At 45.3% G+C, this 18,555-nt stretch overlaps 1 protein-coding gene across 3 annotated transcripts in view; it reads left to right on the top strand.

Moving 5' to 3' along the window:
* The window catches only part of AIDA (axin interactor, dorsalization associated), a 520,685-nt gene that overhangs the window by 262,235 nt on the left and 239,895 nt on the right, over positions 1–18,555 (top strand). For all 3 annotated transcript variants that reach the window (XM_069608613.1, XM_069608612.1, XM_069608614.1), the window contains 2 exons: positions 17,529–17,592; positions 17,720–17,826. In XM_069608613.1, coding sequence (XP_069464714.1) covers positions 17,529–17,592; positions 17,720–17,826 — 171 coding nt within the window. The remainder of the gene's footprint in view (positions 1–17,528; positions 17,593–17,719; positions 17,827–18,555) is intronic.

Below are 18,555 nucleotides of genomic sequence, written 5' to 3'. Positions count from 1 at the left end.
GCGTCGATCCGCATTGGTCTGCAGCCCCTTTATTTTTGACCAATCACGAGCCGGTAGGCTCGCACGGGCATACCGACTAAGGCAACACACAAAGGCTACTGCCTGTCTGGGAGCTGGATGGGCTCTGGGTTACCATATACCTGTTACTACTCGGTAAGGACTGCCTCTGACCACTATACAACCTTACAAATCGGAAACATTACTGCCTAATGCTCTATATTGCTACTATCTCTACATGCATTACAGCTTTCTCAGCAGCTTCCATGCTTTGCCCTAAACGCTGCCTCCTATTTCTGATCTGCACCATGCCAATGAATGACGCATTGAGACCTTGTGTGGCTTGTCAGTGTCTGTTGCACCTAGCCTTTTATGCCCTGCCTTTGAATAACTACATTTAGCCCTTTGTGCCTGGTACCAAAATACTGCATTTAGCCCTTGTGGCTTGTTATAGCCTGTTGCATATAGATGCACACTGCTCTCAGCTGTGCCACCTGCTTGCACATTACATCCCAGCCCCTACTGTGTACTTTGAATCTAGGTGAACCTTAATGCCACTATTGCAGCGACTTACACGCAAACTGCATTTTGAGCCTCACTATGAAACTTGGATTTAGGTGAACCCCCACTGTTATAACTATACCTACCTGCTGCTTATAAAATCTCTAGCCTTTACTGTGACCCCTGTATCTAGGTGAACCCCTTCTGCCACAATTGTACCTACCTGCCTGCATACTGCATCTTTAGCTTTAACAGGAATCTCGAATTCAGGTGAACCCTACTGTTACAACTTTGTGTTCTCATGTGTTTTTGCACCAACTAGCCTAGCTGGGCCCTGCACCACAATTGCATCTAGCCTATGTGTGTTTTTGCATCGACTAGCCTAATTGCATTTAGCCTATGTGTGTTTTTGCATCAACTAGCCTAGATGTGATCTAACTATAACTAGCATCTGTTAAGTATAGCACCGAAGTCCCCCTTTATCTACATTAAATCAATCACTTAGATGTTAGTATGACCTCAGCATAGTCTGACGATGACTTCTGCCTATTTGACCAAACTATCCCTGATGACACTTCTTACCTGTGCCATCATAACCATTATGGCTACCGTCACTACGACAAACCCCCCTAAGGATAGAAACCTGAGATTTAGGTCTAGACTGTCTCCTATCTACGAACCTAATAGAAACCCCCCCTAACAACGCCAACAATAGAACTATCACCCGTTCTATGAACCCCTCTTCTACACCAACGCAAAATACCAATACCACTGACCAAACCCCACCCAAAAATTACACTTCCCGAGACACCAACTGCCCACCCTGATAATACCCTAATGCTAACAGGGTCCCTCATAAATTTGAGATATATGGTAGCCCATGCTACTAAAATTGCAGACATCTTAAATAATGACAATCTCGACCTACTGGCCATAACTGAGACTTGGCTACATGAGGCTGCAGGACCAACTCTCATGCTAGCAGTACCTGATAACTACCAAATCATTAAAGTGGACCGGCCTAATACCAGAGGTGGTGGCCTTGCCATCATTTTCAAAACTACCCACCCTATTGGACTTGCCACCTCAGCTCCCTTCACATCTTGTGAAGTACTCCCTGCCAAATTGCCCCATCTAACAACCGTACACGAACTATCCACTTGATATATAGACCCCCTGGGCCTCTAGGCACCTTTGAAGACAATCTAACTAGTCTTCTAGCTGACAACACTAAAGATCACTCTCAAACACTACTGTTGGGAGATTTCAATCTTGGCTTTAATGATACGGACGACAAACATGCTGAATCTATTGCAACCTTACTAAACGACTATGGTGTTACCCAAAAAGTCCTCTCACCAACGCATAGCAAAGGAAGGACCCTTGACTGGGTATCCGAACTAAACTGCAGCATTAATATTACCGATATTGCTCCACAATTTCTCTGCCGCATTAGATCTGCTCAGCCCTAAGCCCAATAACATGGCACCGCCTCTCCATACCAGAAATAAGGATATTACTGCTGAAAAATGTATCCGTCTTCTCCTCCCGACCATCTCTGGAATGGAAAATAATAACCCTGACGCACTGGTAAATACTTTCAACAAGGCTATGACAAAGACACTGGACATGATTGCTCCTGTCGAACTGCGCAAACCTAGACAAGTAGCGCACCTGAATGTCTGGTTCACCCCCCAACTTAAATCCTTAAGATCACAAAAAAGGAAACTCCAGGCTATCTGGCGCCACTCCCCTTCTGAAAATAATAAAAGAATTTGCGAAAATGTACAAAAAAGAAATAAGTAAAGCTAAAAAGAACACCTTCAATGACAGGATTGAGAAAGCTAAATCTAACACTAACGAATTATTCTCTATCCTCCGCGAACTAGAATCTCCAATCCAACCGATAGACAATGCCCCAAAGGACAAAGTATGGTGTAGTAACATACAAAACGCTCTATCGAATAAAATTCTGTCCCTACAATGCAAAATTGCTAAAAAAAAGGCCTCACTACCACTTACTGACCAACATACTAGTCAACCCTCGGCAACTAGGACAACCACACCTTTTAGATTCAAGACCATCTCCATAACAAACAGAAAAAATAATACTCTCCCTCAAACCTTCTAATTGTAAAGGCGACACGTGCCCTGCACAGATTATAAAGGACGCAGCCAGAGACCTAGCCCCTTTTATCTCCAAGCTGATTAACTCCTCATTTAAAACGAATACAGTACCGGCCAACCTTAAAGAATCCTGGGTTCTACCATTACTTAAAAAACAAACTCTGGACCCCACTATCCCCTATTAATTACAGGTCCATCACCACTGTGCCATTTCTTCTTAAAATTTTAGATAGTCCTGCAGGACTATCTGGAGGCCACGCATCTACTTGGCTCACGACAATCGGGCTTCCGCCCTCTCCACGATACTGAAACAGCACTGCTAGACCTTAAGACACAAATTGAAGAATTAAAGGATAATGGAAAAGTAGCCTTGCTACTCCTACTGGACTAGTCGGCAGCGTTTGACTTGGTGGACCATGTAGTGTTATGCAATCACCTTCAATCTGCCGCCAACTTCACTAATGACGCTATAGCTTGGGTCCAATCTTTCTTGGCTAACAGAACCCTGAGTCTTCTCTATTTCCGCCTCTGCCGACCCTATCAATATAGCCTGCGGGGTCCCACAAGGCTCCTGCGTATCCCCCACCATGTATATCTTCACCAAGCCTCTGTTCGACAAGTTGGATAGACTGGATGTCACCTACACTTATGCAGATGACCCACAGATCCTCATACCCCTTTCGGGCAACTTTGAGGCGGACTCAGCCTTGGTGAACAAAATATACACCCTCATTCAGGCATGGATGACATCCCATGGCCTCTGCCTGAATGATGAAAAAACTGAGCTACTCATCTTAGGCTCTGAAGCCAATATTCAAAAACGTAGCCCAAACTACACATCCTTTAACATTGATAACAGCCCTATCAAGGTGATGTCTGTAGTTAAAACCTTAGGATTCTACTTGGACTCCTCTCTCTCTTAAAAAGAAAGTCAATTCCCTTGCCTCATCCACAACATACACTTGCAAACTTATCAGAGCCTCCAGACCATACCTCTCAATCGAGTTGCACCACACTTGCCAATGCTCTCATTATGTCAAGATTAGATTACTGTAATGCCCTGTACTTAGGAGCTAACAAATATATTACAGACAAAATTCAAAGACTGCAGAACAATGCCTTGAGGGCAGCTCTGAACATCCCCTACAGAGAGCATATTACCAAATTCACGAAAGAGGTAAACTGGCTGAAAATAACGGACAGAATTCTCCTCAAAACAGCATCCCTCGCCTCCAAACGTTTGAATAACCTAGCACCCCCATACCTAATGGATAAAATTACTAGGCAACAGCTACTCGCCCTACGAGATCTGCCAACTCATATATGTTGTAGATTCCTAGGTTCAAACGCTCGACAGCAGGAGGATCTAGCTTCCCTGTTAAAGCGGCACAATGTTGGAACAAATTACCAGTTGACCTCAGACTAGAACAACCATACCCTAAATTCAGACATAAGATACTCAAATGGCTACACACTAAAGACACCTAACTTATGAACTATATTCCTATCTCTCCAGCCCCAACACGACCCTTATTTGCTTCCACTTAACTACACCATAGCTTGGTTAACTATGTTCGTATGCTATATGGACACATGACAATGTAGACATTTAAGGTGGCTTATACATGTGTATATGTAGGTGTGCATACACTGATATTCAAGATAATGCCTCCTTGACGTACCTAGACCATTGCTTTAGAATTTAATGTATCTTGTACCTGTATCTTGCTCCGATTGCAATCACTGCTCTATGTATTGCTACCTTTGCACTGTAACTAAGTTTTAAGATTTCTTGTTTCTCTTACACCAGTCTACCCAAGGGCTTGGTGCGCATTACCAAATAAATTAACACACTTGGCTATCCCCTTTTTAGTTACACTTCTCACTCTTGCACAAAAGAATATCTTTATCCAAGAAACACCCACGCCACCCAATATCTGAGATCTCCTTAACTCGAGCATAGGAGCGCAAGGTTTTCCACTACAACATAGCTGCTCTCGATTCCCTTCACTACTTTGACTAACTACGAGAAGAGAGCTCCGCCCGCACAGTGAATACAAAATGAAGGGTGCCATGGGTATACTTCAGGAAGGACTACAGGTGGACTTGCCATAAGATACCACCCCGCCCTTAGGTGAGGGCTCCAGCCAACCAACCATGCAAACTGAAGGGAATCAGGACAACCCTCACAACGGACGTGCTGGTGGAGATACCACTGCACATCTCCAAAATATCAAACTAGGTAAAAATATATGCAAAGGACTTGCCTAATAGAACAGTTCACTCACTCACTCTTTCAAAGCATTCACCCTTTCAATCCCTGTAACCACGGCAAACTCCCCCCATGAACTCGATTGTACCATTACCAAACCCCTTAAATTAAAGAAACTATTTTTTTTTAATTCATACCGATTTCCTCCTGGCTTTACCCCTAAAAGTGCACTTGCGTGAACCCAAATCGAGTAGTGCTCCTTCAATTAGCCCTGCACAGCTGGACCATGGTACCAGGCCTCTAACCAATATGAGGCCTGTAAATGTTTTATTTCTTTTTTTTTCTCGCCATGCACGGAAGACTGGTCTGGACAGAAGACCCTCCAACATCTCAGCTTGGGGCCTACCAGGGGCGCCAAATGTGCAGATGGGCCTCTAATCACCTTAACACCAAGCAGGGCCACCACTTAAGAAGCGAGTGCACATTTGTACGTAAAGCAGGTTTATTGTACAATAATCTGCTGGGAGGGTTTAGATAATTCTATAGAGTCAAACTAACCAGATTCTCCCTGAACCACACAAGTTGATGCATTATATACATTTTTACACCTGTTAAAACATTTTATTAAAAACCACCTCCACATGAGATTGATTGGATTTCTTTGTATAGGTTTTGACTTTTCTCCAATTCCCCCATTCCCATTGGTTGTGGTTAACATAACTACCATCTTCAGCTCATGTGTACAACACACCCCTTTTTAGGATTACTGTGCCAGATCCTGACATCATACAGTCACACATAAACAAACATAATTCATTTCAAGTCACAGCTTGCCGGATACCACCTAACCCTGGACGTAATTGCACATGGTTGAAAAGTACTTCAAACAATTTGAGGTGGGGATTAATAAACAAGTTCACTTTGAACTGGCGATAACCTCTCACTCACTCAGACTTGCTGGCGTCTCTGAACACTTAAATCTGCAATTTAAATCAACACGCATGACCTCTGGTCACATCCTGAGAAAACAATTGAAACGCATGGAGTATCGGTTAACTCTGACCTCGGGCATTCTTCAGTCCAGGTTTATTGCTGGTCAAAAAGCAAATGGCTGTATCCCTCTAAACAGTTAATAACAAGCTACAATGCACCTAACAGATTACATCTTCCTTCCGCGATAATGCCAATCCATAAAAGCCATGGGCCTTCCTGTTGGCTTACCATCTGCTAAGGTCGTAGTGGATCATAACCACTGCTCTGGCCTCCGAAACCCTGCATAACCAGTTTTTCCCAGCCACTGGAGAGTTGCCCTCGCAAGCACCTAACTGCAAAGTTTAACCCATTTATGAAAAGGGCACATTGCATATAGGTTTGTAAATTACCCATATATGTATATCCATGTTTAATAACAATCGTGTCTCCCTCACAGTGGGTTGTTCGTGATAAATCCCCTTCCTCACATGTGCATTATGAAGCTCCTCATTGCCCAGCTTCCATATGAGCCAAGTAGTTATTCAAAACTCAAACCAAATTTCCAGAATGGGAAGGATTGTAATACAGCCTTAAAGGCACTGTATGCACTGATAAAGGAGTCACAAGGGACTTCTTAAAACATATCTTACAAAAGAGAAGAAGCAAGCAGAAGCTTGCAGGAAGCAAACTCAAGGAGAAGGTAGACATTCTCCTATTGTAAATTAGAATAGTATTGGGGTCAGTTGGGTTTAGTTTTGGCACAGGACACTTCATTTGGACATTCACTAACAAGCACTTTGGTTAGTTTGATAGGTAGGGAAAACCTTCATTGAAATGGCTCCAAAGAGTCCTTGTCCTCCTGATTCCGCCACGGGAGGTACCGGGACAAACTGGAAAAACGGCAGGCCCCGTGACAAGATTATATGAAGAGAGAAATTCATCCCAGTCATAAGATATTCTCTAATTAACTGTTTAATTGGAAGTGTGGAAAACTGATTCAGAGAATAACAAGAACCCCTGTGTGGGAAATAGTAAGGGTCATTTCCCTTCCTTCCATGTTATTAGTTCCCAGGCTGAGTTTAAAGTGAAGAGTGGAGAAAGCCTGGCATAAAGTCCTATAATGAGGGATGTGAGAGCTACCAAGGGGAAACATATAAAGAGAGACAATTATAGAGGGAGTACCCAGGAAATGCAATTATCAAATTGAACCAAGTACAGCCCAAGCTAGGAAAGGCTGGGTTAAGACTGTGAAAGATCTAAAAGTGTAGACAAGACTGGGAAAGTATCCCAAGGAGAATTATCACAAGTATATCAGTAAAGAGACAATAAGATCCAAGAACATTGAGGGAGAGATATCCAGAGACTATTCCAGAGTGTTGTATTAGGAAACGTATGACGTGAAAGACTTTTAAGCACCAGGAGATTAAAGAAGACTAGGGGAAGGAGGATTGGTAAAAACAATCGCTGCGGAATGCACCATTTTGCTGCAAATTTGTTTTTACCTTAGTAAAAAAGTCTCCCAAACCACCAGTAACCTCACAACCCCACCCCCTCTTACTCAGTCCGCTGCCTCTCCTGTACCTTGTGGTGTCAGTTCTGTCCCTCCAACGCGGCAGGGTCCTTTGTTTTCTTTTTGGGTCCCCCACTTCTGATTGTCAAGGAAGCAGGGGACACCCCTGATGCCAGAAATGCCAAACGTGAGGAGTGGGGGACACCACCCCTCTGAATGTTCTGTATTTTCGGGAACAATCGAATGGTACTGGCTATAAATCATCGGTCAAATGTACCATCCTATTGTTTTATTTCCAACAAATTGGGCATTTCGTTCTCTTGGCCTCATTTGATTTGGTTTTATTAGTGGTAGGGTCAGGTAGAGTTTGGTTTGGACTGAGGACATTTTATTATGGGACTTCATGATGACTGACCGAGCACTTTAGTTTTAGTTCCTTTGTAGATAGGCAGGGAAATCCCTCTGGCAGCAGGGAAAGATGGGCCTTATTCATTTAATTTAATTTAAAGCAAATCGGTATTTCCTTAACGTGCCCAACTCCTCCTTCCAACCCGCCACAGGACACTGTGTCCCATTTTCTTCTGACCAAATATTTTTGTACTGTAATGGGCACAGGCCAGACTGGTGAAGTGAACTGTATTATACTTATTACTAACTACAGGTTAGCAGTCGGACACGTGAAGCACATTTTAACTGTTTAAATGATTAGGCCTATCTTTTCCCTACTACTAGAGGGTTCTCTGCCTATCTAAATAAACTAAAGGTGGTCTGGAAGTCCATATGTATGTCCACTGTTCAAACTAACCCTGCCACTAAATTAAAAAGCTTAAATTGGACCAAGAAAATGTCTCTTCTGGTTATCTCTTACAGAAATGTCTGTTTTTCTTAATCTGGTGTCTTTGAATAGTCTTTTGACACCTCCTTCAAAAGCTCTTGTAATTCCTTCACAATATCCTTGGGTTTTATTCCTTCTTTATGTATAGGTTTTTGACAGTTCTCCTTGGTACATTCTTACACTCTGGTCTAAACTTGTAGGCCTTTCTGAATCTGGCAACCCATGCTTCCTTAGTTTGGGTATGCCTTGTTCCAATTGGACAGTCCCCTCTCATGGGGTTTTGCACTCTTATTATCTTCTCATCTTGTTCAGAGGATATTTTGATGTCCTGTACATAATCGCAGAATTATCTCCGGTTTTCTCCACTCTTTACTTTTCAGGCCATGAGGCACTTCCCCTCTTCCCATGGTGTGCAGGTCCAGTCTTTAATTACTGCTCTTTCAGGCTTATGTGTTATCCTCGATCATATTTTCAGTTTTAGTTAAACAAGCTTATATTCAGTATCTCGTCTGACTCACTGGGACAAATTCTTCCCTCTTCATATTGAAGCCCCGGCCGCCTTCCGGTTCTCCCCATTGCCTCTATGCGGGGGAACATTGTAGGGTTCGACATATGCTTGTGTCCTCTTTGAATTCTGCTTGTGCTTCTTTGTATAGTCTGCTTCCTGTGCTCGGTCTTCTCTCTCGCTGCCTTCTATGGGTACAGGGGAGGTCCTTCTCTCTCGCTCTAGTCACTCTACTCGCTATGGTTCTTTGTGCCATCTTACTTTCTGGCATTCAACCCGCCATCCCAGGTCGCACTCTTGCAAAAGAGGTTATACACTTTTTGTGGTTGTCCATCTCTGGCCTCCCAGTTGGTGCTTTGTGTGCCTGAAACTGTTGTGCAGGATGTGGGATTGTGCAAGATGTGGGATCATCTAGTCCCAATCAACACTTAGCCAGGGTATGTCTGCTTCTGGGCAGATGTTGAGCAGCACACTTCCCATGATTGGGCGGCCTCTGTTTGACTTGTGTAGATCCTTCCTATTGAGAAGTGGCAGCTGCAGCCTTGATTAAGTCTAAGGAAAGGGTCTGGAATAATTCTGGGTGTCACCCACTGGAACCAGGAGTCCGCAGATCAAAGCTATTGCAGATGAGAACCAATGGTAAGTAACAAGCCTAGCCGATGTCGTACTGTGGTGAACCTCTGAAATGTATGTGTTAAGGAAATACCTTTTTATTTTTTTACTTTTTTATTTATTGGGGTTTTTACAACATTTAATCCCCGTATTCCCCTGCGCCACCCCCCCCTTATGAGTCCTGCAGTGTCTCCATAGAAAAGTCTTGTATGGCATCCTTGCATCACTCTGTAGTCTGGATCCGGTTCCCTGTTTCCCTGCTATCCATTTAAGTCCAATGATTTCTGGTTTTGTGGGCACCATTGTAGCATGTAGTCACTTTGGAGTTAATCCAACAACTCCCCCAATCTGTCCGAAATCTCCCAATGTCCCCTTGTAGCCGGTTAGTAATCCACTCCATCACTATGTCCCATCATTTGCGTGTCCATTCTAACTTTTTTGCTGGTTCTTTTTGTTTCCAATTCTTTGCTATTACCAGCCACACGGTTATCAGTTGAGAGATCAGAACTCTTTCGAGGTCTTGAGATTGTTCCATTCTGGGTCTAGAAGTCTGCACATGTTTCCTTCTATGGAGAGTTCTTGCAGTTCTGGCAGTGTTTTTTGTGTGCTTGGTTACTTTGTCCCAGAATTCCATTAGCTTGGGGCAGTCCCACCATATGCCTCCAGTCCCCTGACTCCTCGCAGCCCCTCCAGCATTCTTGGGAAGTTGTTTTATGCATTTTATGGAGTTGTTCGGGTGTATAATGCAATTGTAACTCAATTTTGTGCCAGGCTTCCCTTGTAGCGATCTAGTTAATTTTGGGATGTTCCTCCATAGGTCATCCCACTGTTCCCACTCCGCCTTAACCATGCCATGCCAACTGATATGGCCATTTCACCCTTGCTGAGCAGCCATCCAGTATTGCATAGATGCTTGAGGTTAAGGGTTAGTTTCCAGAGTGTGTGCTGATACATTTTTCAAAGTCGGTCAATTGTCGTGTGCCTGCTTTTTGTATCTCGGGCTGCTTCAACCAGTGTCTTAGTTGTATGTACTCATATCTTTCCATTTCTGTCACTCCCAATTTGCTTTTTGCAGTCTTCAAATGACGCCATTTCCCCTTCACATGCCATGTCTCCCACCTTTGTGCACCCATTTCTCTGCCATTGGACAAATGTACCCTTTTTTAACCCCCGGGTGAAGCTTGGGTTCTCAAAAAGGTGGTTTTGGGGGGGGGGGGGGTGGGATGAAAGGGGAGGGGCGGGCTGAAAGATGTCCTTTTTTAACCATTTATCCCAGATATCGCACGTAGTGCGTAGGACCATGCCGCATTGGGTGCTGTGAGGTCCATCTTTCCATGGTAGCCATACTAGTCCCGCCAACGGGCTCCCACGACTGCTCTGTCCATCCTAGCCCATACCTTTTCCCTGTTTTCTGTGAGCCGTTCTCTTACCACTCTGTTGGGCAGCTTCATAGTACCTGAGTAGTTTGGGCAGTCCTAAGCCAACCACTCTGTTTCTGCGCCGTAAGTAGGGGTAAGGCCACCTGGGGATGTTTGTTCTGCCAGATAAATTTTGAGACCTTCCTGTTTATCTCTTTTAAAGAATAACTGTGGGACCACAATCAGGAGGCCCTGGAATCTATACAATAATCTAGGGAGCGTTACCATCTTCACAGTCGTTATGTGCCCCAGCCAGGAGATTCGGAGTGGGGTCCATCGTAGGAAGTATTCTCTAGTCATCTTCATTAGCTCTGGGTAATTCACTTTATACAATGAGGATATCTTATCTGTTAATGCGCCCCCTAAGTAAGCGATTAGCCCTGCCGCCACCTTGAAAGAGTTCCTGCGTACGGCTTCCGACTGTTCTCTCTGCAAGCCCAACTCCATCAATTCAGACTTGGTCATATTTATTTTCAGTCCTGAGATCTTCTCTTGTTCGACCAGGGTACTGATCAGGGCTGGGATTGACTTCTCAGGTTCTGTTAACGTCAATAGCATGTCATCTGCTGATGCAGCGGTCTTACGTTTCTCCTCACCGAAGGGGATCCTTTTTATGTTGGGGTCTGCCCTAATTAAGGCGACTAGGGATTCCAGAAAAATTGCATACAAATTGGGTGACGGGAGGGAGGGGGGGGAACAGCCGTGCCTCGTGCCCCGTTCTATTCGTATTGAGTTGGAGGTTCTTGCGTTAGTGGCAAGTCTAAGATGGAGCATTATAGTTGGCTTCCACCATGTGGATGTAGTTGGGTCCGAAACCCCATATCTTTCATTACTTGAAGGGTACAGCCATTCCACCCTATCAAAAGGCTTCTCCGCATCTAATGATATCGATACCGCCGGGATCTGCTTAATCTCTGCTTTATCAATCAGATGGTTGACCCTTCGGATATTATCCCACGTTTGCACACCCTTGATGAAACTGGATTGGTCTTGACCTATAATTTGGAAGAACGTTCTTAATTTTATTTGCCAAGATCTGGTATATATTTTGGCATCTATATTGAGTAGAGCTATGGGTCGGTTTGATCCACAGTTTGTTAGATCTTTATTTGGTTTGCCGAAGAGTACCAACTTTGCTTCAGCCGTACTGCACGTAATACCCTCAGATTGGCTAATTGAGTTAAATAATCTTGTTAGAAATGGTACTAGCTCTTTACTCATTATTTTATAAAAAAATTGCCGGGAAGCCGTCCGGTCCCAGCGCCTTGTTACTAGGAAGGGATTTAATAGCCCTCGTCACTTCTTCCTTTATACCTTTTTCAAGGTTCTCGTTATCTGCCTGCAAAACTTTAGGAAGCTGGACCCAATCTAGAAAGTTCTGTATTGTTTGTCTGGTCACACCGTGGAATAAAGATGGGTATAAAAACTCGTGAAGGTATCTATGATGATTCCTGCATCTGTAACTAATATGCCATCTGTCTGTTTAATACCATCCATGTTGTTTACTGGATTGCTGTTTTAGTAATTTCGCTAGCATTCTATCCGCTTTGTTCGCCTTTCCATAATACCTTTCCTTCAGATTCAACAGCGCTCTCTGCGCTGCTTGTTCGTAATAGCTCCAGTTGTATCAAACCATCTTTAACCTTGCTATAATTATGTTTATACTTTTTTCGGCAAGACTTCTGTGCCTCTTTGTTCTTCCTCCTCGTCTTGTTCTATCTTTCGCCTCTTCCCTTTTGCGCTTTTAGTGTGGATTTCCCCTCTGAGCACTGCCTTTAGGGCGTCCCAAACTATGTCTATTGGGGTTTCTGGGTGTGTCGTTGATTTCAAAATAGGAGCCAATTTTCCTCTTCAGTATGTCTCGCGTTACACTGTCATACAATATCTATCTGCCTTGGCATTTTCCAGGCCTAAATCTGTCTGTGTGGTATGAGATTTTATTTGCGCCCATATTGGGGCATGATGCGATAGGGAAATAGCTTCGGTCTTTGTGTACTAGTGCCCCAGTATCACTGGCGTCCCCCATATGTAGTCCATTCTGGAGAAGGTTTGGTGGACGTACGAGAAGCATGTATATCCCGTCTCTTCGCCTTTTTTAGCTCTCCATAGGTCTCTTAATGCTTGGTCTATTTCCTTCTTGGGGCTTTAGAAGGGCTTCCCCACCCCCCTGTTTGGTCTAGTGTGGCTCCTGTCTTTGTCCCACGCTAGATTAAAGTCGCCGGTCAGGATGACTTCTCCCACCGCAAACTTTTCCAGTTTGTCTAGGGCCTGTTGAAGAAATGATTCTTGTCCTGTGTTGGGGGCATGCAGGGAACCGAACGTGAGTTTTTTAAATTTGCTGTACAATCCTGTAGAAATGGGTATCTACCATTGGAATTGCCCAGGGACTTGGTTACTTTAGCGCCTAGCCCCTTCCTAAACCCTATCGGAACCCCCACGGTTTTAGTTTTAGCATTCGCCTGGTATGTGTGATGGCTGTTGTATACACAATCTTGCTCTATCGCTTTTCATGTGTCTCTTGGAGGAAAACTATATTCGCTGCTCCCTTTCTAATTTGTGCTCCTAGTTTCTTCCGCTTTCTGGGGGTGTTAAAACACTGTATATTGTGTCATTTTCAGTATATTATCGCCTACCATTACTCTAGGTTATACCCTCTGTGAGACTGCCTTCTTGTTCCTCCTTCCAGTTACCCCATGGTGGCCCTCGTATTATTTCCCCCCAGACCTTCTACGGGGGTAATCATTAGTGCTTTTCGATCACTTGTGACTGCTACTCCCTTTTTGTCTTTCTATTTTCGGACACTGTGAGCCCTTTATTACCCGACAACCCTCTTCCCTCCCGGCCTGGGCACAGTGTTATGATAACCCCAACACTCTTGGGAACCGGCCAATGTTTTCCCTGGAACTCTAAAGTTCTCAACCTCCGGTGGTGCCCACACCTCTGATCACCCCAATCCCCCCCCCCCCCGCCCGTGGGCCCTGCTGAGCACTTCTGTTATCTTCTTTCCCATATCTTTCAGTGTAGCTTTCACATAGTCTTCCCGTTTCGTTCCCCCTGGAACCTGTACTGCAGGTTTTCATGATATTTCTTTGCCTCGTCAAATGTGTTCTTATTATCAGATTTCATCCTTTTGCCGTGTCTGGTATGGCCCTTTTTAGTTTGTCTCCCCTATTCCCTTCTACTGCCGACCATTCCCAAGGTTTGATCCTCTGTTGCTGGGGGTCTCGTCTGTTCCCACCGTGATCCACCTCTCCTCCTTCCTCGCCCAATATTGAAAGTCAAGTGCGCATGTTGTGATTCTCCTTTGTCTTCCTTCCCATGGGAATATTAGTCCGAAGGGAAATGTCCTTTTGTATGGGATTTTTTTTCCCGGTGAGGGCTCTCTCACCTGGGCCCATTGCTCTTCTTTTCTGTAGCGTTATCGTCACTAGGTCTGGAAAGAGGACGACTTTGGAGCAGTTTATCGAAATAGATGTCTGGCCCCTGGCCGCCCAGTGGATTATTTTTTTTTCTTCGTAAGAGGCTAGAGCTGCCAACACATCTCTGGGTCTGTCTCCCGGCCCTGACCATCTGCGGCCCACCCTACGGATGCGATCTATGTGTATGTTTTCCGGGCATCATCTGCTGTAAGTGTAGCAAAGCATTGTTGGACTAATGATTTTATCTCTGCGTCTCATTTCTCTGCCAAGCCTTTGATCCTAATGTTCGATCTTCTGGAGCGGTTCACGATGTTCAGCTTGGATTTCCAGGTTGAGTCGCCACCGCAATTTGTTCCAGCAACTGACTTCTTGCCAACTTCACTGCTCACCTCGGATAGGCCCTGTTCTGCTACGTCCACCCTATTGCCCTGAAGTGTTCATCTCTTCAGTGATTTCTTTTAATGAGCTTTTCAGGTCCTCTAAGTTTGCCATTTGTACTTGGAAGGATGTAGTCACCTGATCTTTCATGCCCCTGAGACACTCCTGCAGATCTTCCTTGCTGAGGGCTATATTGTTCTTCTCACTTATTTCTTCCGATTCCTGCTGCGTGGTTCCCATTTCTTTCTGTGGTTCTCCTTCCGTGTGTTGCTGCCAGTACTTTTCCAAATGCCCTTTTTTCATTTCCTTACTGGCACTTTGTGATGTTGGGGGCCGTTTCCCCTTAGGTCTTGGTATTGGGCTTCGTGTCGTAGCTTTGAGACAGTCCCTTGTATGTTATGTGGTCATGAAAGCCAGTGCACAGATGTGGCCTCCCTTCAGCACCCCCAGCCTGCGATTGCTTCCTGAGACTTCTTTTTGCGGTTCTCTAGGGTCTTTTTGGGGCCCTCAAGCAGGTATGTATAAGGATGCCTCTCCTGTAGTGGCTCCCCTGGGCCTGCTTTCCTGTCTGGGGGGGGGGGGTCCTTTTATAGTTTGTCCTATTTTGTGTGGTGGTCCTACAGGCTGTCTTTCCTGCCCAGTGCTCTGCCCTCCGTTAAGCGGGTATCTTGCTCTCCTTTAAATTGCACTGGCTGGCCACGTTCTATTTGGGATGCCTCCTGAATTCTTTTGGAGCCGATGCCTCAGTCTTGGACCTTCTGTTTAGAACACTTGTGCTTTGAGCACCTTCCTCATGCAGTTTTTCTGTAGGGCTGTTGGTTACTGGCCTGGCACTGCAGGCTCCTGGGAAGGGGTTTATTGCCCACCCGATGCCCCCATAGTGCGGGCCTGGGGCGGCTAGGGTAGCATTTTGTCTCTTGCCCCTTGAAATTGTGTAGCTGTAAGAGTTGCAGGGTCTTCTAACTCCTATTACTTGTTGGCTCCCTTCCCCTGTTCGCGTGGCTTATCCGCCATCATTTCCTGCTCTGGGGACTCCACTTATCAGTTGTCCCGCAGTCCCTCCTCTGCCCTTCCCTCGTTCCGCTGCTCCTCGTTAATCTGTCACAGGGTGCCAACCATCTCGATCTGGGGCGGCGCCTCTGCCACACACCTCAACCCTGTCTCATGTCGCCCTTTCCATCGGTGGGTGTACTTTTGTCCTCTTCGCCTGCGATGTCTCCCGTCTGGGCCTCCCTGAGTCAGATGTCTCCTCAACTCCCTCTCATTCTTCTGTGGCCGCGGGCAGCTTCCCAGCCTCCTCCGGCTGTCCCTCCTTCCACTGCCAGGGCCCTCTGTCGGAAGTAGTCTCTATCCCAGGACAGCGATCCCGGCCCAGTTTCTTTCTTTGCCTTCGGATGTTGCGGTGTGCCGGCACAGCATCCCCAAGACCAGGACGGATCCACTTCTCGTACTGAGGGTGGGGAGGAAGCAGGTCTCTTCCCTCCTTATCCAGTTTGGCACCAGGCTGCTTTTCTGTTGCCTCTGGCAATTCCTTCTACTGGGTAGGGGCACTCTGATGTAGACGGTCGCCTCTTCCCAGCCCCACGGTCCCGGACAGGTGTCGCTCCGCTCGCACCCCACTGCTTTGTTCGTCCCTCACTCCGGGAGCCTTGTTAACTGGATGCTCACCGAAATGTTTCCGCCTCCTATGGGAACAATTCAATCTCTTCCTGTCGCTTTTTATCTTTTTCTGTTGCCACCTTAAAATAGGCCTTCACGGAGCACGCAAGAGTGCGACTTTACTCCACAGCAGCCATCTTGGATCTCCAGGAAATACTATTGGGTGCCTTCCTTCCTTAGACTTGTGGGCCTGAGCAATGTTGTCCTGCACAGCTCTGTGGACTTTGGAAGCATTGCTGGGGCAGCCCAGAGGCTGACCATACACTGAAGGGGCATCACTTCTACACCAGACACTTGCTTGCCTGATACTTGGCAGAGTACTTTGTCATGGAACGAGAACTTGGTTTTCTTCATCTGCTGCTGCTCCGCTTCCGTTACCTGCAAGATTGGAGTTTGATGATCCTAAGTAGGGTCGCTTTGCCAACTCACTGCGCATTCACTGTCCTGGAGGAGTTTGGGGGTCATTAGTCGTGGGAGTTGCAGTGGTCACTTTATCCTTCTCATTCAGGTGATGGATCCTTGGAAGCATGCCTTCTGTGGTAGACCAGAAACACAGCTAGATAGACCCAATCATGACTCTCAAAACTACTGCCTGCCTTGTGACTCCTGACCCACCTGCAACTGGATCAAAGGCATCTGTAGCTTGTCCGCCCAGTGACCCTTTCTTAGAAAAACAGAATCACCCTCGGGGTAAGAATGAGTTTGAAGACCAAGCTTGCTTACCACTGCTGGGGGCTGCCCCATTAAACATGGGGATTGAATTGCTTTATAGTCCAATCGTTTTAAATACCCTATCCTGACAGTGGGCGGTGAAGTTCTGGCCTAGGATTCCTTCCTGTGGATCCCTCAGACTAGGAATTGGGAGTTTCTCTTTCCCTTTAGGGAATTCAGTTTGATCTTTTAACTACCTGTGACTTTGGCCATTTTACTTTTTGGCTTTCTTAACACCCTATACAGGTTCTTAACCTGTGAACTGATTTCTCTAAAACACTGGTACTCTTAACCGTCTGGTAGGGAAAGGGCTTCTTGAGCTTTTGGGTAAGTCGTTTAATTATATGGTTTTTGTCTAAGTTTTTATGTTCCCCTGCTTTACCTTAAACAGTATTGCTTTTGTTTTGCATTAGTATAATTGGAACAATGTGAATTGTGAAGGTGGCTTACTCCCCTTTGGATTAACTACTGTGTAGCTATATGGATGTACGGTTACTTATATAATGGTACTATTTATTGTGTTTTTATTATTTTTTTATTTCTTCACCTTAAACATTGAGCAATCAATCGACATTTTAATCTGAGCCATAACACATGGTGCACATGATTTGAATAGTTGAACATTGGCACAAAACGTTTTTGATTCTTTGTATTGTCTTGCTTTCTTTCTAGTTATAAAGAATATTTTTGCATATAACAAAGAATTCCCTTTCGATGTCCAACCTGTTCCTCTCAGGTAAACTATGTCAAGTAGTAATTTCAAACTAAACAAAAATATATTATTAATGGGCAGTCCAGTGGTGGTGGATGAAATTTATATTTGTGAACTATTTGTAATGACTATAGAACTTTTCTTACTTTAGAAAAATTTTAGCACCGGGGGAAGAGGAGAATTTGGAGTTTGAAGAAGAGGAAGAAGATGGCGGTGCTGGAGCGGGTTCTCCAGACGCCTTCCCTGTCCGTGTCCCAGGTGAGAGATGTTGATTGTCTGTCTTTTAATGCAGATCTATACACGTACACAAATCTTTAGTCTGCTAGGCTCATTTAATTTTTCCTTAGCTGTTGAAGCACCTCAGTGACATTGTTTTTCACACTATACTAGATGTTTTGACTCGCACAACTGCACACAACTGCTATTTATTGGACATTTGTATGTCGCCTATACAGCAGAAAGTGTTTCCAGGTGCCACAAGACTATGGGGGGGGGTGGAACAGAGGAGGGGGAAAAAACAATATATACGATCCTACTAGGCCTTGTGGCATTTGGATCGTGCAGGTGGGAGGGGCCGGGGCAGACAGGAGGGTGGGTGCCCCTGGGGCTGGGTAAGTGGTAAGGGGAGCCATGAGGACAAGTGCGCTGGGGGACAGGCTAATGGCCAGCTAGTGCAAGGAGGGGATGGAAGGCGGGGGGTAAGGACCAGAGTCTGTAGTAAAGTCAAGAGTGCCCAAAGGCAAGTTTTGGAATGAGGGTGCTAAGGCAGACTGGTCGAGGAAGGGCCTGGCCCATGTAGGAATCAGAAGGGACCAAGCAGCCAGTCGCCGGAGTGGGGGGCATTAGCAAGGAAGGGGGAGAGGGAAGGAGGAGAAGTAAACTAAGGTCTTAAGCTTCCAGAAAGGAGATCTTGTTAAGTGACCTCAATTCAGCACTCCAACTAAGTCAATGCCGAGTCTGGGATGCCCAAAGGAAGCCCTTAATTCT

The sequence above is a fragment of the Ambystoma mexicanum genome, chromosome 4q, assembly GCF_040938575.1.
Source record: "Ambystoma mexicanum isolate Mex_15411 chromosome 4q, UKY_AmexF1_1, whole genome shotgun sequence".
In the NCBI taxonomy this organism is placed as follows: domain Eukaryota; kingdom Metazoa; phylum Chordata; class Amphibia; order Caudata; family Ambystomatidae; genus Ambystoma; species Ambystoma mexicanum.
The sequence above is the reverse complement of the archived record's forward strand: the minus strand, read 5'-3'. Positions and strand labels throughout refer to the sequence as shown.